The sequence below is a fragment of the Sus scrofa genome, chromosome 10 (genome assembly GCF_054392235.1).
Source record: "Sus scrofa isolate SSC_HxYL_T2T_F1_AM1 chromosome 10, Sscrofa_HxYL_maternal_Yorkshire_Landrace_v2.0, whole genome shotgun sequence".
In the NCBI taxonomy this organism is placed as follows: domain Eukaryota; kingdom Metazoa; phylum Chordata; class Mammalia; order Artiodactyla; family Suidae; genus Sus; species Sus scrofa.
Genome location: NC_139392.1, coordinates 81,487,783 through 81,509,155, shown reverse-complemented (window position 1 = coordinate 81,509,155; position 21,373 = coordinate 81,487,783). Strand labels below are relative to the sequence as shown.

Genomic DNA, 21,373 nt, shown 5'->3' with positions numbered 1-21,373 from the left:
GGTTCGATCCCTGGCCTTGCTTAGTGGGTTAAGGATCTGGTGGTACCACGAGCTGTGGCGTAGGTTGCACACAATGCTTGGATCCTGCATTGCTGTGGCTGTGGTGTAGGCCAGCAGTTGTAGCTCTGATTCGACTCCTAGCCTGGGACATCCATATGCTGCAAGTACAGTCCTAAAAAGAAAAAAAAAAAATTTAAATTTAAAATATTTAAAAAAATTAAAGCCATATAATTCCACGAGGGTGAGGCAGTGGTGGATAGACAGCAAAAGACAAGAGAAGTCAGTAATATTTTAGAAGAGAAACATAGGTGGAGGATGAATTATCTGAGTGGAACAAGCTGAAGGCTCTGCACCTGCAGAAGGGGCTTCTAATAGGCACAGGTGCATTTTCTCCATGAACACACAAGGCGCAGTGGATGCAGGACCGAGTACCTTAATGGCAGAATGGAGCACTAGGTTGGAAAATGACTTGGTGAAAGCCGGTAGTAGTTGCTAGATCAATATCCAAACCCAGCTTCACCCACCCATTCAGAAGCTCTGTTCTCTGAAGAAATTTTGCCAAACACTCTGGATGCAGGAAGGGCAGGTTCAGCAGAGAACAATCATGAGGTGTGGCTCCAGGAATTTCCGATGTGCGTTTTTAATGGTGAAACCCCTATTTTTCTTTTCTTTTTCCTTCACAGCCCCTAGAACACCAGCAGTTACTTATAAATCTTCCCCATGCCAAACTTCCACCCCCACTGCAAAGTGAGAGATTTAAGTCTCCCTCAGTGGAGAGACTGAATGACACCAGAATAAAGACCTACACGGTGTATCATAGGGCAGTGCCAAGAAAAGGAGGCTTGTGGCCAGTCGCTCAAACAGTTCAGCCAATCCCAGAGACCCAGTGATCATCTTCTCGGGATTTTACTCTTAAACACACCCAAAAAGCTAAGAATAACCAAATGTGGAGGAAAGACACTAATATAAAAGACAGATTAAACTAGTAAATGACAGATTCAAGTAGAAAAACAGAATTCATATGAAGCAGAAAGATTGTAGGCATCCAAAGAAAAATGTTTAATTCTATTTAATGTGCTCATAGAGTAGGGAAATACATTATACTTGGTATATATGAAAAGAAATAATGAGAGAAAAAAAGAGCTTAAAGAAATTTAAAATTAAATTCTCAAAAAATTTAAAATGTTAATAAAAATGTCAGCAGATAAAAGCAGAAATGCTTCTAAAAATTGAATATCAAGACCTAGAAAATATTTGATAAAAATAGGAACATTTAAGGATCAATTCAAAAGGTTAGTGCCCCCAAAATAAGAGCTTCAGAAAGAAAGAACAGAGAAAATAAAGCAGGGAGAGAATGGTCAAAGACATAATACAAAAACTTCCCCAGACTGACGAAGTGTCAGGTACAGGGAATAAAAAAAGAATCATACAAAGACTTTCCATGGGGGGGTGGTCAAAAAACCTAGGATGACAACACCCTCTGTGAATGTAACAGTTCACACACAAAAAATGTGGAGTCATCCAAGAAATCCTGGAAACCAGAAGATAATGGAGGTATCCAGAAGCTAGAAGATAATAGAGCTATCTAGAAGATAATAAACCTTCTGGATTATTTATTAGATTACATGATTTTCCAAACTAAAAATGGGATGCGAATGCAGTATTTCAAACAAAGGATCTCAGAAAAATGTTCAGCCCACACACTCTGTGCCCTAGCAAAATGAGGGAGGAAGCCAAGGGAGAGGATGAAATGGAATCCAAGACGTGGGGCTAAACTTGAAGAGACATCCTAGAAGTTCTTGGAAAGCAGGTCTAGAGAGTAAGCAGTGCAGGCTGGCTCAAAGGAATCAATCCAAAGTGGACCTCAGAAGTCTCCAAAAGACACAGTGTACTAACAGTCTGCCTGATATTTTAATCTAGAGGAAAATTGTATTGAGAAGTTGTTGGAGGGTTTCCGAAATAGCTACAGAGCCTAGAAAACTTAGCAAATTAAAATAAATTGGATAATTGGCTCCAGACAAAAAAAGCAATAAATAAATAAATAAATAAATGGATGGTTAATTTTCATACACTGTTGGCTCAGTGGGTAACAGTAATATTATATAGTAATAGTAATATTATAAATTTGAATATGGATTTGACTGTATGGCATGGCAGAGGGAGGGTTTGCTCTAAGAGGCAATGAATAAGCAGCTACTGGTTACATAACACAGTGAAATTTTTAGCTATGACAATAAAATAGATAAAGCCAAAAACACTGCATATGTATATCATTAATAAAAACAGGTTAACAATAGAAGAAACCGTTAAGGAAACTGAAAGTATTTGTCTTAGAAGCTTAAGACTTTTAGTGCAACTTGAGTTTTTGAATGAGATGCATACAATACTTTAATAAAAATATAAATGGAGCAAAATTCCCCTGATATATCTCTCTCTGTCTCTTTCTCCCTCCCTCTCTCTCTCTCTCTCACACACACACACACACACACACACACACGACCTCAAATGAGCACTGAGCACTGCCTGAACAGGCTGTTATTTGTTTCGATTGGGTGCTTTTTGAGTCAGAAATTACTCCAATTTCATGCTTTCTCCTCTTTGCCTCAAGCTCCCAACCCTAAAGTACCATCTCTCCCAATTTTCTTCAAATTTATTTAAAAGATTTATGAACAAGAGAACCCCCAAGCCTTTCCATTAGCAAATGACCCATTCTTGTGTTCCGTAGCCTCTCTCAGAAAAGACCCTGTTCCCCGTGGGCTCAGAAGGAAAAACCCATTCCTTCTCCTCATCTTAAGAATCTCTCCTTCATCACCCTCTCTCTTTATCAGACACCAACCTCTCCTCGTCTGCTGAACTATCAACAAACACGCTCTTGTGTTCTTCAAAAGAAGAAGGCAGCACAACCCTCACCTGTCCCCACTTCCTATCCCAGCTCCCAACAAATCCATCTTGTCCTTTTCAAAGCGTTGTCCACACCGTCTCCAACTCAGTCCTTCCATTGGCACTGAAACCTCTCTGATTCCACCATAAACATAGTCATTTACGTATTTGTGTCTTGTCTTTCTCCACACCTGCCTCCCTCAATAAAATGTATACTTTGTAGGGTCAGGACTTTGTCTTTTATGCTGATATCCCCACACTCAGGTCTTCGCACCTGGTGCTCAGTAAATATCTCCAAACAAATGAATTAACTGTAAAATCTTTATTTCAAAACAACACAATGATTTGTTTAAAAGATGTGTTAGTACGTAATTGTATGATACACAAATAGGACATACGGTATGACAGTTACGGGAATACTTTTCTAAAAAACATTTGATTTCATACAAATATGCAATGTGAATCAAATGAAAAGATATATTTAATTACTTTGTACCAATCTGTTTATATTATATGTATAACATGCCACAAAATTAGCTAAATATTTAGTAACACAATCACAACCAGTATGTGCCCACATGTCAGTTCTTACTACCTAAAAATCCAATTTCAGTGCATATTTATTTCCTTGCAAGTGTAGCAAGGTGGTCAGAAAGAATTAAAAGTATATAGATTTTAAATTTAATAAGAAGTGCTCATTCCTCTGAAGACAGGACATGGTAACATCAGGATTTATTGTAACAGAAATTCCTGAAACCTAAGGAGAGATGAGGCAACATCTCTTTGATAAAGATCCATCAGCATCACCAGCTTGTTCTTGCTCTGACTTTTTCTTTTTTCCACCTTCTTTCTCCCGCTATGTTCCTAGAATATCCCCAGCCAGGTGGTTAATGACCTATTATCCTTAAAATTTATGAGATTTTCACAAGGTGAAATAGCCCCTAACAGAGTCATTTGTCTTCCATTGCTAGCCACACCACCCTATTTTTAGTCCAGAGATTCCGCCTCTATGCCAACGCCATCCCTTCGGCCAGAGTGCCATCCTCGCCAGGTGTTGATCATGAAGGACCATCATTCTTCATTTGGCCCAGGAGTGTGAGGTTTTAAGTGATCATCACATACTCTAAACCAAGATATATAAACAATGGAAATATATATGTGTGTATATTCACACACACTTTTTTATACTACTGCCTGCTATTCAGACTCCTTAATGGAAAATTTTTTTCCTGGATTGTATTTTGGGAGTTTTGCACATCTCTGAGTGAGATTTATCTATGATTTTGTGAATGTGCTACACTTGATTCACGTGGCAGAGGTATGTAGCTTTATGGAACAAATTAGTTAACCTTTATTTTTTTCATATGTTTGAAAGGACATATATAACCAGAGAATTATCTGTTTATTAAATATTTGAGGAGTTCCGTTGTGGCTCAGGAGGTTAAGAGCTCGACTAGTATCCATGAGGATGTGGGTTTGATCCCTTGCTGCACTCAGTGGTTTAAGGAACTGGCATTGCTGCAAGTTGCGTTGTAGGTCACAGATGTGGCTTGGATCTGCGTTGCTGTGGTTATGGCGTAGAACAGCAGCTGTAGCCCCAATTTGACCCCTAGTCTGGCAACTTCCATATGCCATGGGTATGGCCCCATAAAGAAAAAAAAAGTTGGGAGAAATTACCAGTAAATTGATCTAAACCAAGAAATATATTAGGAAGTTTCCGTTAATAACAAAATGGTTTTATTGTTCTTGTCCATCTCCTGTGTTTTGATGAGTTTATATAACATGGGGATTATTTATTCATTGAGAGCTTGAGAAAATTCATCAGCACAGTGATTTAGAGATAGAAACGTAATCAGAAGGGATCTGTGGATAATTTAGAGCCATATGTTCTTCTGCTATATTTTTCCTTCTCTCTCCTAGGGTCTTCTGCTCCTTGTACAGATTGATTTGCCTTTTCCTCATGGATTATAACTATATACCCAGGGAAAAAGGAAACGTTTAATAAATCCTATAACACAATGTACTCTCGTATTCAGATTGCTGATAATTTATGTAGGATTTTGGCATCTGTAAGTGACATTGTTCCCAGGTTTTCTTCTGTGCATAACATTTTTGAGGTTCTTGTTACCAGGCAAGCGTTAGCTCCCTGAAGGAAATTGTGTAGTTTTTTATTCTCTGAAACAGCATGCAAAGCATCGGAATTACCTTTTCCTGAAACTTTGGAAGGACAAAATAGCCAAATCACTTGGTCTGAAAGCAGTTTTTAATCCTTTTTCAATATCATATGTGCTATTAACCTACTCTTGGTCTCCACTGTGTATGTTAATTGTGTAATTTATAATATCATTGCAGAATCATTCATTTCATTCAAGTTTTCAAATTTCTGTTTATAGAATTTAATATATAACTATGTATGTATATACATAAAATACATAAACTTATTTTATAGACATTACATATAATTTTTATATATTTCAGTATTAGTATTTATACTTATAAATACATTTTAGTATGGATACATACATAATACATGTGCTTGTGTGTGCAAATGTGCATCAAATGTGAGTAGTAACAAGTGCAGTGAAGACAAATAATTCGGGTAAATAGGTAGCTAGGAAGGGATGATAGTTGTGATGTGTTTTAGGCAGACTTGTTGATTAAAGCCTCTCTGAGGGTGTATTTTGAGTCAAGATCACAATTCCATGAAAGTGCAAGCTCTTCCAAGACTTGCACAAACTACTTAACTCTCAGAAGAAGCAGACAATGTGAAGTCCCAAGGCAAGAACGAGCGTGGAGTGTTTCAGGAAGAGCATTACCAGGCAGCACATGGTCTAGCAGACCAAGATGCACCTCAACAAGGCCAAGCATTGAGAAGGTGCTCAATAATTACTCTCTGAATGAAGAGTGCAGAGTTTAGACTCTTTTCTCAGTTGGGTGGAACGTCATTAGAAGACTCCTTGTTTTGGAGTTTCCATCATGGCTCAGTGGTTAACGAATCCGACTAGGAACCATGAGATTGCGGGTTCGATTCCTGGCCTTGCTCAGTGGGTTAACAATCCGGCATTGCTGTGAGCTGGGGTGTAGGTCTCAGATGCAGCTCGGATCCCGCGTTGCTGTGGCTCTGGCATAGGCCAGCAGCTACAGCTCTGATTAGACCCCTAGCCTGGAAACCTCCATATGCCACAGGAGCGGCCCAAGAAATGGTGCAAAAAAAAAAAAAAAAAAAGACAAAAAAAAAAAAAAAAAAAGATTCCTCGTTTCGTTCTGAGCAAAGGACCCTGTTACTTACTTCACCAAAGTGTCCCAGTGAGTCCTACACACCTACATTCTCACCCTAGCCTTTGAAGGGACTCTGTTTCGCGGATATTCCTTCCAGAGCCCAGCAATTCATTGTTTGTTCTAATTTTCAGCCTTACCCTCTTGTACCTCCATATGTATTTCAATGCTGGTATATTCAATGAAGGAGAGAAAACAAAAATAAGGTCTTGCTGGAATTAAGTCAGAATCTATGTTTTTAAGAAAACTTCTTTCATACTCATGAGATGACAGAAGAAAAAGTCCAAAAACCTGTTTCTTGCTAGTTTACACTCCACAGCCAAAATGTAATGCCTTTATCTTCTTCATCTTAGGGCAAGGCTAGCTTCTATTGACTTGAGGCCATTTTCAATTGCTCAGTTTGTGAATTATTTAGTTTCTTTGCTATTTCTTCTTCCTTTTTTTTTTTTTTCTGCCACCCAACTCCAAGGCAATATTACTTCATAACAGTTGAAAAAAAGCAGAAGTAGGAAACTCAAAACATCAATTTCAGGAACTTTCTGAGGCTTTTTTTTCCTTTTAAATTTTTATTCTCGGCCGTACCTGTGGCATGCAAAAGTTCTCTAGCCAAGGATCGAACTCTTGCGACAGCAGTGACCAGAGCCACAGCAGTGACAACACCAGAACCTTAACCCACTGAGTCACCAGGGAGTACTTTCTGGGGTTTTTCAGTGTTTCATCAGCTACAACACCACACAGAGCTGTATCAGTAGGAGGGAAACAGAGAAACACTGCTTTGTTTCTACTCTAAGTAATTAAACTCATTTCTACAGTTCTGTAATAATTTGTTTTTTTATAACGATTTTAATTTTTTCCATCCTAGCTGGTTTACAGTGTTCTGTCCATTTTCTACTACACAGCAAGATGACCCAGTCACACATACACATATACATTCTTTTTTTCACATTGTCATGCTCCATCATGAGTGTCTAGATATAGTTTCCAGGGCGACACAGCAGGATCTCACTGCTTATTCATCCCAAAGGCAATAGTTTGCAATAGTTTGAACCCCAAATTCCCAGTCCATCCCACTCCCTCCCCCTCCCCCTTGGCAACCACAAGTCTGTTCTCCAAGTTCATGGTTTCGTTTTCTGAGGAAAGGTTCATTTGTGTTGTATATTAGATTCCAGATATAAGTGATATCATATGGTATTTGTCTTTTTCTGACTTACTTCACTTAGTATAAGTCTCTAGTTCCATCTCTGTTGCTGCAAATGGCATTATTTTGTTCTTTTTATGGCTTAGTAGTATTCCATTGTGTATATATACACCACATCTTCCTAATCCAATCAACTGTCGATGGACATTTAGGTTGTTTCCATGTCTTGGCTGTTGTGAATAGTGCTGCAATGAATATTCAGGTGCATGTGTCTTTTTCTAGGAAAGTTTTGTCCAGATATATGCCTAAGAGTGGGATTGCTGGGTCATATGGTAGCTCTGTGTTTAGTTTTCTAAGTCACCTCCATCAGTGCTGTAATAATTTGAAATAATGTATGAATGTGCTTCCTTCCTACATTTGCAATTCTGGGTACAACTTGACTACCAATCCAAGTGGAACTGCAATAAAATCCACACAGGAGCATGTGATTTGCATTTTCAAGTTATCATCCCCTTAGGACAAAATCTGATCATATACACACTGCTTTTTTTCAGGAAATGAAATACGATAATTCCTGTGGTACAATGATGAGAACACAGCCTACGCAGTTTTGAGAACCTGAATTCACCACTTACAAAACCATTGGATTGCTCTCTGAGCCTCAACTTCCTCTCTATAAACTGGGAACCATAACATTTAACCTCAGGAGATGTGCTAAGGCAGTGGGTCCCAGAGTGTGGCCCCAGACCAGCAGAGTCAGCATCACCTGAAAAATTGTTAGAAATGGAATTCTGGAATCGCCTCAGACTTACTGAATCAGAAACTCTGTGGATGGCCCAGCAATCTGTTTTAACAACCTTCCAGGTGATTCTGATGTATATTAAAGTTGTAAATGGCCATCACAATGGTTAAACAAGATGCTCTTTGAACTGTTTGGACTTCCATTAAAACGAAAGTGCTTTGATAACCGTAACACACCATCCACATGAGCTACCATTCTTGTGATGATAGTGAATATTTTCGGTGAACATCTATAAGCAGGATTGTGCTACCCAGAGCAGACAAGGGTATAACAAGTACAGTCCTTACTTTACAAAAATTTACAGTCTAGGAATTTCCATTGTGGCTCATTGGGTTAAGAACCCGACATAGTGTCCCTGAGGATGCAGGTTCAGTCCCTGGCCTCGCTCAGTGAGTTAAGGATCTGGCGTTGCCACAAGCTGTGGCAGAGGTCACAGATGCACCTCAGATCTGATGTGGCTGTGGCATAGCTACAGCTCCAATTCGACCCCTAGCCCAGGAACCTCCCTATGCCACAGGTGTGGTCATAAAAAGAAAAAAATATATTTTTTTCTTAGAAAGATTTAAAAGGAAACCAATAATTGCAGTACTGTGTGCTAAGTGCTGCCATAGGAGTTTGCAGGGTGTCTCTGGACCGAAGATGGTCCATTCAAGTTAGGGGCACAAAGGAAAGAGTCTGGGGTGACATGTTATTTGGTCTGTGTCCTTGAGGATAAATGTGAGTTGGCTACTGAGACTAGCTGTCCAAGAGAGTCCTAGGAGTGTCAAAGAATATATATCCGAGGTGAGGGGAATTCAAATGTGAGTAGAGGGTGTGTGAGCAAAGGATGAATTGAGATCAGATCCGCTGTGCCCTCCAGAGGCTGTGTTAGAGAAGGGCCTCTCCGTGAAACCATTTCGTCTCGACAGGATTCTCACAGCAGCAAAAAGAAGCAGGAAAGGCTTTGAATCAGGGAGGTCATGAGACGTGACATCAGTCTAGAGGCAGGAAATTCAGTTAGGAACCTGTAATAGAACCAGAGCCATGAGGGTCTTTGGCCATGTGGCCAAAGCAGGACAAGGCAGGAGGATGTATGTGTAAGACGTTTAGCAAGTAAATTGGTGGAACTTTGCTGACGGAGATGATGAAGTGGAAGAATGGATATGAGGGATTAAAAACGATTTTTAAACTACGTATCTTTTTTTAAAATTAAAGTATAGTTGATTTACAACATTGTATCAATTTCTATTGTATAGCATAATGATCCAGTCATATACATTCTTTCTCTCATACAATCTTCCATCATGTTCTACCCCAAGAGATTGGACATGGTTCCCTGTGCTGTACTGTAGGCCCCCATTGCTTATCTATTCTAAATGTAATAGTTTGCATCCACTAACCCCAAACTCCCCATGCATCCCACTCCCTCCCCCTCCCCCTAGGCAAGCACAAGCCTAAACTATACATCTTTTGAGCATAAAATTCCTCTATCTTTCTGATGCTTGGAATGTCATATTTCAAAACAGAATTAAGATTCTCTTTAAAGGCTTTCATAATTGTTAGGAAAAATGAAACCCAATGTGTTTGCCCCATTATTCTGAATCAGTGAAAAGTATTGGATCAGGTCAGCTAATTAAAATCTCTTTAAAAGTTAAAGAGATGTCACCATGTTATGAAATAACCATGCTGTCGCATTAGCACTTCATCTGTCTTTGTATTACTTTAGACTTATTTGAACAATTCAAGTAGTTAAAAAAAAAAACCCAAAAAACTTCTGCCAAATTAATCCATGAACACATGCTTAGAAAATGTGTGGCTCCTCATTTATTTTTCCTGGCAATGAGACAGATGGACTGGGGCCCACACACCAGTGACAGAAAGAATGGGAGGGTCTTTTGTTCCAGGTGTTAGTGAGTAATGAATGGGTGTTCCCAAGAGCACCCAGAAATAAGTTGTTATTTTACAACTCCTCGGTCGTCACCGACTAGTAACAGAAGACCTGTTAGAATTTAGTAAAGATTAGGGTGTTGGCTCTGGTTGAAAGTCTAATGAGGTTTTATTTCTCCCTTTCTTCTGTTAGTGTTAGGCCCTTATGCACGGGTGGAGCGGGAGGTTTATCTTTCCCTTTCAGGTGGGCTCTACCTAGTACTTCTAAATGTTAGAAAATATGCTGCACCTAATTATCAAGGAGGAAACGAGTCCAAGCAAATTAATCACTGGTACTCAGTGTAGAATTTCAGTGCTTTGTGGCTCAGAGATTATTTCGTGGTTTCTCCTGCTTTCTTGTTTTCTGTTAAAATGAATTCACCCATGATGAGGACGGCTCATCAAGGACTTACCTCCACTGTCCTGCTCCCCTTCTGCTGGCACAGGCTCAGCTCAGGGCTCAAAAGACATTTGGTCTGAGCTGATGCTTTCCTCCAAACGTTAGGATGGATGGTACCACTTTCTCCTCCACTTGGAGTACCTCCGGTGGGTACGAGCCGCAGGGGACGGGAAGGTGGAGGAGAAATATTCATCATAAGCTGGGAGCATCTTAAACCTCTGCTTTTCCTTCTCCTACCTGTGTAACTGGCTCAAGAACCTTCAGGCATATTCAGATGTAAAAATGCTATTTAAGTGGCATAATTAGTAACTCGGGAAAAGAGAAGCTGTGGCAGTGGCTTTTCACGGCTTCCTCAGTCTTACTGATGCCCAGGCAAGGATGGAGGTGGCAATTGTCAGATGCCAGCTCCCTGGATAGCCAGTGCATTAGGGCAGGGACCTATGACCTATGATTATGACCATGATCTGCACCAGAAAGCGAAAAGCTGGGTATCCAAAAGCCTAACATGGGAGTTCCCGTCGTGGCGCATGGACTCGCTCGGTGGGTGAAGGATCCGGCGTTGCCGTGAGCTGTGCTGTAGGTTGCAGACGCGGCTCGGATCCCGCGTTGCTGTGGCTCTGGCGTAGGCCAGCGGCTACAGCTCCGATTCGACCCCTAGCCTGGGAACCTCCATATGCCGCGGGAGCCGCCCAAGAAATGGCAAAAAGACAGAAAAAAAAAAAAAAAAAAAAAAAAAGGCCTAACATGGATAGCACTTCGCAATTAACAATGTACTTTGACATGCATTATTTCATTCAATTCTGTTAGCCATCCTGTGAGGCAAGCTGTAATTATTACTGTTTATAAATAAGAAACGGGACTCTCCTAAAGCCACATAGCTAGAAAGGGGCAGAGCCTAGCCTGGGATCCAGGTGCGCTGACTCTCATTACTTACTCTGTCCCCAGCCCCTCATCTGCCTCCTCTACACTTCGATGTTTCCAGGGTAAAGCTTAATGTGATAAATGGACATGTTCAGATCGTGAAGATCAGAAATGGAGCCCCAGTGCTTCTCTCCTAACAGATAAAAATTGTGAAGTTCACTGCCATTGTAAACAACTACATCCCAACTTTAGGAAGACCATGGGAAGCAACACTGTGCAGTGAACAGAGCATCGCCTAGGAGCTAAAGAGATGGAGGTTCAAGTCTAGTTCAGAGTGTACCTCTGGGGACTTACTGCTGAACCTCTCTGGGCCTTTATTTCCTCAACTATAAGATGGGAAAATAATTCATATCTTATGACATGATTGTATCACAAATAATATATTAAAGCATTTAGAGTATTTTTCCCTACATAGCAGGTGTTAATCCAGTCTCTCTTGGGCTTGATATATTGTAATTTTCTGACACATGAATGTTAGTGTAGAAGGATATTAGTTCCTATAAGCAAAAAAAAATTCATGATTTTAATAATCATAACTTGTTGCTGTAAACATGCCTAATAAAAAGGAAAACAAGTCTACTGCAGTCACGCTAGATGATAAACCTAATCCGGACTACATTCAAAATGCATGTTCCTTCTGAAAGGATTTTCCTTCTACACACATAAAAACTACAATATTAAGAGTAAATATGGCTGGAAAAATATACTGCAGTAAAGAAATGGAAAATCTAGAAATTAGTTTAGCATCCTATTATCAATTTGAACATAATTTGAACTTATCTTTCCAGACCCTATCATAGTCATAGATGATTTCTATATACTTAGATGACCTTTTTTCCTGAAATACTGTTGTAAAATACATACATAAACACTTCATGTTTCGGAATAAATGTAAGTTAATATATCACCTGTTTCACACATGCCTTTTTGAGATTGCACCTTTTTGTCTTTCTGGGTCTGGAAAAAAATTGATTCTTGAAGCACTCCTTCTTTACCTGCCATATATATTTTATTTTCTATTTTGTCTCTTACTTATTTTTAAATTCTAAGTTCATGCTCCTACAAATTCTCAGGCATGTGTTGCCCATCTTTTTGTATCTGGCTGACTACCTTGTACATAGTAGACATTCAGTAAATGCTTTATGAGTAAGGGATTATTGATTTAATGAGGAGAATTTGAGGGATTAAAATGGGAGAGTAGGAAAACAGGTTTTGTGTGTGTGCTCATAATAGAAGACCAAACTCAAACGGGCTCAAACAATCAAGGAATTTATTGACTTGCGTATCTAAAGGCAGAGCAGGCTTGAAACAGGAACGGGATTTGAACGTTTGCGATGCAAGTAAGGCTCTTCCTCCATTTCTCCATGATTTCCTAGGCTCTCTCTTCCTATGAGTTTGTTTTGTCCTCAGGTGGGGTTTTATTGTAAAATGTTAGCCAGGGGACCATTTGAGCTTCACAGGGCTACATGCTTCCTTTCTCACATCACAGGGCAGAGGATATTTCTTACTGCAAATATCCATCAATTTGTACCCCTTGGTGACAAAATTCTTACTGGACAAACTTATGTCCATGTCTTCCTATGAGCCAATCCGTACTGATCAGGAATGCCATCTGGTCATGGGCAGGGTCCTGAGACAAATGCTCAGGACCCTAGAGATCAGGTTGGGGGTTTCATTCCAACCAAACCATAGAATTGTTTATGACTTGGTGGAGGGAATGGAGGGGGCATGGGTGGTTAAGTGAATGTGGGGGAGCCAATCACAGCATGCACCACAATTGGGTAGTAGTTTGAACATCCATCACTCCAAAAAATAAGGCTGAACTCCTTCAACATTAGACTTAACACTCATTAGGTAGAGGAAATAAGTAATGAACACACAGCCCCAGATTAGCTCAAAATAAATCAGATTTCCTCAGATACTTTTTGCTTATGGGTGCTTATGGAGTTCCCACTGTGGCTCAGTGGAAACGAATCCAACTAGTATCTATGTGGGTATGGGTTCAATCCCTGGCCTCACTCAGTAGGTTAAGGATCCGGCATTGCTGTGAGCTGTGGTGTAGGTTGCAGACACAGCTCGGCTCTCATGTTGCTGTGGCTATAGTGTAGGGACGCGGCAGCAGCTCTGATTTGACCCCAAGCCTGGGAACCTCCATGGGCCATGAGTGCGGCCCTAAAAAACAAAAACAAACACACAAAACCAAGTCATTTTCTTTCCCTTTGTCAAGTTGAACAGCTTCGTTGATTACGCTGATTCTGGTCAGGCCACCAAACTTCAGAGCACGCCGGATGTTCTCTTTTCCCTTCCAGTCCTCAGGGAGATGCGACAAGACAAATTCCTCCCCTGCTGGTGCTCAGAGTGAAGGGACGCCAGTGGGCTGGTTCTAGCACACCATCGTGGCAGGTCTCAGTGTTCCAAGATGAGGGTTGAGGACCTGTGCCATTCAGGCAGATTTTAAAGGCGTCTAGGCAAAATGTGCATGCCTGGCATGTAGATTCACTGCTAACCTGAGACTAGTCGGGAACATTGTCTTAAGGTTCCTGAGAATACAAAGCAAATACTCTCATCTTAAATCTTTCTAATTTATTGTAGTTTGACTATCAGAGATGTCAAAAACAACCCCATTGTCTGAAATTTCTACTTTTTAAAGAATATTTACTAAGGAAAGAAGGCACTCTTATGGGCCTCCTTGAACCACTAATGTTTTTAATATTTAAAGATGCTCTTGCTTTGTTGAAGGAATTGATACGGATCATTCAAATTTTCAATTTCAAAAGAGAGAGGGAGAAAACCATATCAGATTCTGTGCTGAAGATGGATTGCTTCTAACCCACAGCTTTTTTTTTTTTTTTTTTGTCTTTTTCCCATTTCTTGGGCCACTTCCACGGCATATGGAGGTTCCCAGGCTAGGGGTCCAGTCGGAGCCATAGCCACTGGCCTACACCAGAGCCACAGCAACGCAGGATCTGAGCTGAGTCTGCAACCTACACCACAGCTCACGGCAACGCCGGATCCTTAACCCACTGAGCAAGGCCAGGGATCGAACCTGAAACCTCATGGTTCCTAGTCGGATTCGTTAACCACTGCGCCACGACAGGAACTCCTAACCCACAGCTTTTAAACACACATATTCAAAAGTTAGTTTTTAATTCTGTTTTGTAGCTTGTACCATGAATTTGGCAGGAAATTCAACCAAATCATTCTTGAGATGTATGCTGTTATTTCTGGTAGACAAGAATGTATACATAAGCATTCATACCCCTAGGCAAGCACACACTACCAGAGAAATTCTGACAAATTTTACTCCTTGTAAAGAAACCTTGTGGGAGCCTTGGTGGCTTAGCAGGTAAAGGATTCAGCCCTGTCATTGCTGTGGCTTGGGTTCAGTCCCTGGCCCAGGAACGTCCACCTGCTGTGAACTTGAAAGATCATCCCTTTGTAATGAGAAATAAAAATACTCTCTGATTTATATGTACGTTAATCTATGATTTGAAATTCTTCAGTGGTATCTGAAAGAACTTAAGTCCGTTCACTATTGAAAAGTGTGCTAGCTTCCAGAGTTCCTGTCCTGGCTCAGAGGTTAACAAATCTGACTGGCATCCAAGAGGACTCAAGTTTGATCCCTGGCCTTGCTTAGTAGGTTAAGGATCTGGCGTTGCCATGAGCCCTGGTGTAGCTCACAGATGCAGCTCAGAGGAGCTGAGTGGCTGTGGCTGTGGAGTAGGCCAGCAGCTGCAGCTCCGATTTGACCCCCAGGCTGGGAACCTCCATATGCTGCGGGTGTGGCCCTAGAAAGCAAAAAGAAAGAAGAGAAAAATGTGCTAGCTTTTGAGACAAATGAAAAAATAAAGTACACGGGTAAAGACTGAAATTGACTTTTGAAAACAAGAAATGAACCTCATCCCCCACCTTATAGATTAAGAAACCAAGTTTCTTTTATTAAGAAACCTTCTAGATAAAATCAAGAAGGGACTAAATATTGGGGAAAAACATCATCTTACACAGTAATGTGAACACGATAAAATTTAATTTTGTTTTTGCTTTGGTTTAACATTTTTGGTTTCTTATCAACGTTACCCACAATCCTGGTGTCTCAGTGTTTATTGACATTCATCGTTTTATTCCATGACGGTACTGCGAAAATATGTTTCCACTTCTTTGTTTTTTGCCAACGCTTACATTTTATCTCATTTCCAGATGTGGCCAAGGATGGAAAGGAAATCGTTGCCACATCAGAGTTAACCCTCCAACTGCTGATTTCATGGACACGCAAAAGGGTAGGTGATGTTGTGACTAAACAAATCACTTGAGTTTTAGAGTCTCTGATAGTTTTCACGGAATATTTACATTATTCATGGGTTTGAAATTCCAGGTATATGGACTCTCCTGGGTATTGGATTAGCTTTCCTGCTGACTCATATTACAGCAGCAGTCTTGTGCTTTCTTGCCAAGAGAAAAGTACCAATAAGGTAAGCGATGGCTTTGCTTGGGGAATGAAGTGCAGTGTGGCAGACCACTTTTCTGAAACGTTTCGTTGGCTGTCTTTTCCTTTCACCCCAGGTAACTTGAGTTTGCCATACTTTATGGATTTATTTTTCTAGGCAGAAAGCAGGCAGCAGGAGCTACTAAATGGTGATCGCTCTTCTCTTTTAATGAAAAGCCTTAAGTTTACTTTTCAGATTATGTTAGGAACATTTCTAATGGTACCAGAAAACAGAACCTGACTTTCTCCCCAGATGATAAAGGCCTGAGGTGACGGATGGATCTCTTTCTGGAAGAGCCCAGGGAAGGCAGGAGACCTGCAAAAGGGATACTTTCTTGGTCTGCCCAGGAATGCTGGCTCTAAGCACCAGTGTTTCAGGCCAAGCCTCCCGTGTTCCAGGCAATGCACAGAACAGAGGCCAATAGCTGCTGAGCCTGAAGGAACTCTACAGGCTGGGCTGTGCATAACTAAGACCTCACAACTTACAGTGCTGTTCAGGATCATGGGGTTTCCAACCCAGTACCCATCTTCCCATCACCTGCATGGGATGCACATCACCCCAATACTGAAAGTGATTGACTTTCCCATGAACTGAGCAAGGTAAGGGCTCAGAATAAGATTTAAAGAAATTTTAAGAAAGTAAATAAATGCAGCATCTCTTGTACACCTGAGTTTGTGGCCAGAGATTTAGACTCATTGCCGCACAGATGTATCACAGAGCGCTGTAGGTAACTGCATTTTCCTCAGTGCCAGCTTGTATGTGGCTCCCATTTGAATTCTCTTTATATCTCCAGCCTGCAATCATGTTAATTAGCAGATACCAATCTGATATCATCAATTAAGGCAAATTTATTATGAAATGATGGGGTTCATTAGGGAAAAAAAATGACATTTTAATCTGTTACATTAAGATCTTACTCATCTATTAATTCTTTGTTTTTTATGTGCCTAAAATATGCCAGACAATGTGGATACAAACAGGAATGAAAATCAGTCTGGACTTAAAAGGTGTTTGTAGTGTAGTGGGGAAAAAGAGACACAAAGCCATGAGTGAATACTGGTTTTGTACTAGAATGCACATATGTATTGGCCAGTTTTCTCCAGAGAAACAGAAATAAGATAAATAGATATCCTGTTGTTTCTCTGTGTGTGTATATATAAATAATATAATGAATAATGGTATAATTAATATAAAGATATATCGTTAAATATCTTAAAATATACTATATTTATATTTATTAACATGTTATAAAATATACAAAATTAATACATTAGCAATTCTTATGTAAATAGTATTATATTAATATATTGTTTTATTATGTTTAAACATATAGCAGAACATAAGGGGTTCCCTGGTAGCCTAGTGGTTAAGGGCTCAGCATTGTCATTGCTGATGCTTGAGTTACTGTTGTGGCTCAGGTTCGATCCCTGGCCCAGGAACATACATATACCATGTGTGTGGCCAAAAATAGGTAGCAAAATTTAATAATACATAAAGTAGTAAGCTATCTTAAATTAATGTATATCACTATATAAAGAATGATATATTAATCACGCTTTATAGACATCATCATTCATCATATACATTTATGTAATATTAGTTATACAAGTCATTTTTAATATTAATAAAATAATATTTTAATTGCATTAATAAGAAAATTAATAAGAATACATTAAGAAAGATGAATCTACTTTAAGGAATTATCTCATAAAGTAGTAGGGACTGGCAAGCATGAAACTTGTAGGGCTTGCAAGCTAGAAATTCAAGTAAGATATGATGGTCCAGGTTTAAATTCAAAATCTACCAGGCAAGCTATTGGGCTGGAAATGCAGGTAGGATTTCTCTGTCACAATCTTGAGGCAGAATTCTTCCTTCTTCAAGAAACTTCAGTCTTTACTCTTAAAGCTTTAAATGAATGAATAGGTCCCACCCAACATTGTGGAAGGTAATCTGCTTTACTTAAAGTTTGTTGACTATAAATACTAAATCATGTCCAAAAATTCCTTCACAGGCACATTGAGACTAGTGTTTGAACAAACAACTGGGCACCATAGCCTAGCCAAGGTGACACATAAAATGAATCATCACAATATATAAATAAGTTGTCATGTTAACACCGCCAGCGAAAGTCCTCAGAAAGAACCCTAAATTTCACACCCTCTCCAGATTCATGTCGCACAGTCTGTACCATCAAGGCGGAGAGAGACCGTTCAGGCAAACGTTGGTGGCACCACAGACCAGTCTTACAGAGCCGCCTCTCCCTTCTCTCTTCCACTTCTGTCACTCTTCTGCAACTTGACACTTTCCATTCCTCTTTGCTCTTCACCTTTCTTGACAAACTCTGTTCTTATTTTCCCATTCCCTAATTCTTTATCCATCTTCTCTTCATCTTCCTTCTCTCGACCTCTTATTTTAGCCTCTTCTTCTCTCCTTCTCCCCAACTCTTCTTGATGTTCCCTAGGGATTTCCTCTATATCTCCTACTCTTCCCACTCCACCCACTCTCTATGAGAGATGTCATTCATTTCCAAGGGCTCAAATGCCACTTATATGGCAACGGCTTCAAATTATCTTTTTCCTTTGAAAATCTGTTCCAAGATCCAGATCCATAACATGCTCTCAACCATTTGCTAGATTGTTCCATAGAATTTTTCTAGCTACATTGACTTCAACACACGAGATGACGGAGTTCCTGTTACAGCGCACAGCAGGCTGAGAACACAACATAGTGTCCGTGAGGATGGGGGATGGTCCCTGGCCTCGTTCAGTGGGTTAAGGATCCAGTGTTGCCACAAGCTGCTGTGTAGGTCACAGGTGTGGCTTGGATGAGGTATTGCTGTGGTTGTGATGTAGGCTGGCAACTTCCACTCTGATTCAACCCCTAGCCTGGGAACTTCCATATGCTGCAAGTGTGGCCTGAAAAAGAAAAAGAAAAAAAACATATGAGATATTAGTCCCCATCATTTCTGTATTTTGGAACCTATATTTGAGGTCTCGGAAATAAAAAGTAATATCATTACTGGATATAGCTGCTTTTATCATCCTACCTGAACACACTGGTACTCTTATCTGAAAAAATAACCCCCTTTCACAAGGATCTACAAGAAATTGAGTGAAATTGGCTACCTTCCTCAAATATGTGGCTCTAAGTACCACACATTTTAAAGAATTGCCAAAGACTACCAATGATTGGGGTCAGACACAACCCACTGAAGCTTGCTAAGGCAGAACCATCTATGTTGTCATCACCCGTTATTTCATCTCCTCAGTCTCTTTAAGGAGATGATTGGCAGGAGAAGAGGAGAAAAGGTCATTGGAGTCATTGTTCTTGGATTAGTGTAGTGTTTGTGGTGAGAAGTTTTTACCACTTTCCCAAAGAGGAAGGGAAGGAAGATGCCACCACCAGCCCAACACAAGCCAAACGATTTAAGCCCCACCGCCCAAACCAGGAGTTAAGTTGACAATGCCCAGAAAAAAAAGGTAAAAAAAATCTGCCAAATCTGCTTCCTGGTGCTCATCAGAGCAGAGTATGGGAAACAAAAAGTCCTCAGGAGTATTTGCCACATGTAACCTTTACAGACAGACATAAAGATAGTTTTCGGCTTAGTGTACTGAACATGAATGGGACATGTCTGTGGGGGCATCCTGCACCAGCTGGCCTTAGTATAACAGACCTGGGATCAATAGAGCAGGAGAAAGGGTGGAAAGTGTACTGCATCCAGTTATGCAAGACTTTCCGCCCATCTGGAAAAGAACTTAGACTTTCTTTCTTTATTTCATTTGAAGAAACACAGAGAACCTAGATAAATTTGAATCATAAGGTTGTTCAAGCAACTGCCAATTTAGGTGATGCGATGCCCTTCATGAAAATGGCACTGGGGCCAGAGCTGAGCTGTAGGTTGACACAGACACCTTTCTTTTAAATAGGATCCAATAATTGAAGAGGCCCACATAAAGCTGCTTCATACACACACACACACACACACACACACACACTCACTCACTCCCTCCATACACTTTCTCCATACACTCACTCCAATAATTGAAGAGGCCCACATAAAGCTGCTTCATACACACACACACACACACACACACACACACACACACACACACACACACTCACACACTCACTCCGTGGAGACCATGGCAAGAGCAAAGTCCAGAAGAAGAAGTCAGAACTACATAAACACTTTTGCAGTAGGGGGGGTACCTGCCTACCAATGACAAGTGACAAGTTGCACAATAAGATTCCAGACTCTCATACCCGCCTCTTTTCTGTGTTCACACCACAAAGCTAAGCCTTGAAAAATGGTGGCAGGTATAAAGCCAGATCCTGAGATCATGCCCCTCATCCTCTTCCTTCCTCCAGGCAGCAGCCATGGTCAGATCTCAAGTGTGAGATGGGGAAAGGGCAGAAGGCAGAGAAGTGAGGATCTGATACTATTGGGAGTTTTACAGTGGATTGGACTGTGTTTTAATCCTTAAAAACTAATTTTAAATCGTTAAATTTCCCAAGGATGTGTGAATTGGACCAAAAAAAGAAGGATGGTTGATAGAATATGGTAGAAATACATGACAGCACATGGGGGGAGAGAGAGACACTTTCGTGTGTCGTTTGTTTATTTGTTTGTTTGTCTTTTTTAGGGCCGCATCCACAGCTGATGGAAGTTCCCAGGCTAGGGGTCACCAGCCTACAGCCACAGCCACAGCAAGGCGGGATCTGAACCACATCTGTGACCTACACCACAGCTCACCGCAACGCCGGATCCTTAACCCACTGAGCAAGGCCAGGGATCAGATCCGTGTATTCTTGGATACAAGTCAGGTTCATTAACACTGTGCCATCACAGGAACTTCGACTTTGGTGTCTTTAAAATTCCTGAGGTACCTCAATCAATCAGTTCCCAAGCCTTAGTCTCTACTTCTAATAGAGATGGATGAGGCCCAGGGCTTGAGACCAAGACAGTATCTGATTTACCACCCTGTCTTCTTCCCTCTCCCTATACTTTCTCTTCTGATTTCAAAAATCTCAACACAAAGGTTGTATTCCCCACCACTCCCCAAAACGATGTTACTCAAGACTATATTCTCAGTCTTATTAGTAATCTCCTGAATTGCTTGTCTCCAGTCGTACCACCCTGATCATGCCCAATCGTTGCTGAATTGCTCACTGCACTCCCTGCCCGAGGGGCCACGGTGAGGAAGTTCCCACTGGTGGGGCTGAAGAGAGACAGAGTCCCTCAAAGGGACCAGACCTGCCTCAGCCCACAGGTGGGGAAGACCAAACCCAGAGCTACCACTGTTCCCTCTGCCAGGGGTCTTCAGACAGGAGGGGGCTTACCCTGAAGCCTCAGAGACCTCGCAAGGATTTGTAGCACAAGTAGTTTCAGGGGAGTCCATTGGCAGAGGCGCAAACTTCATAGACTCTCTTCTAATCAGAAAGGCTCATTGGGCCCGGGCCTTTGCCTCCCTCATTTCTTCCTTCCCAGGTGTCTTTACTACCTACATCTGTCCTGAAACTTACCGAAATAAATTGCAAGGGGGAAGGCAGGGGAACACCCCTGGAGG

General features: G+C 40.8%; 1 protein-coding gene across 8 annotated transcripts in view; it reads left to right on the top strand.

Annotated features, from left to right (window-relative positions):
• The window catches only part of MALRD1 (MAM and LDL receptor class A domain containing 1), an 860,334-nt gene that overhangs the window by 815,729 nt on the left and 23,232 nt on the right, over window positions 1-21,373 (top strand). For all 8 annotated transcript variants that reach the window (XM_084980970.1, XM_084980973.1, XM_084980974.1 and 5 more), the window contains 2 exons: window positions 15,520-15,599; window positions 15,695-15,791. In XM_084980970.1, coding sequence (XP_084837096.1) covers window positions 15,520-15,599; window positions 15,695-15,791 — 177 coding nt within the window. The remainder of the gene's footprint in view (window positions 1-15,519; window positions 15,600-15,694; window positions 15,792-21,373) is intronic.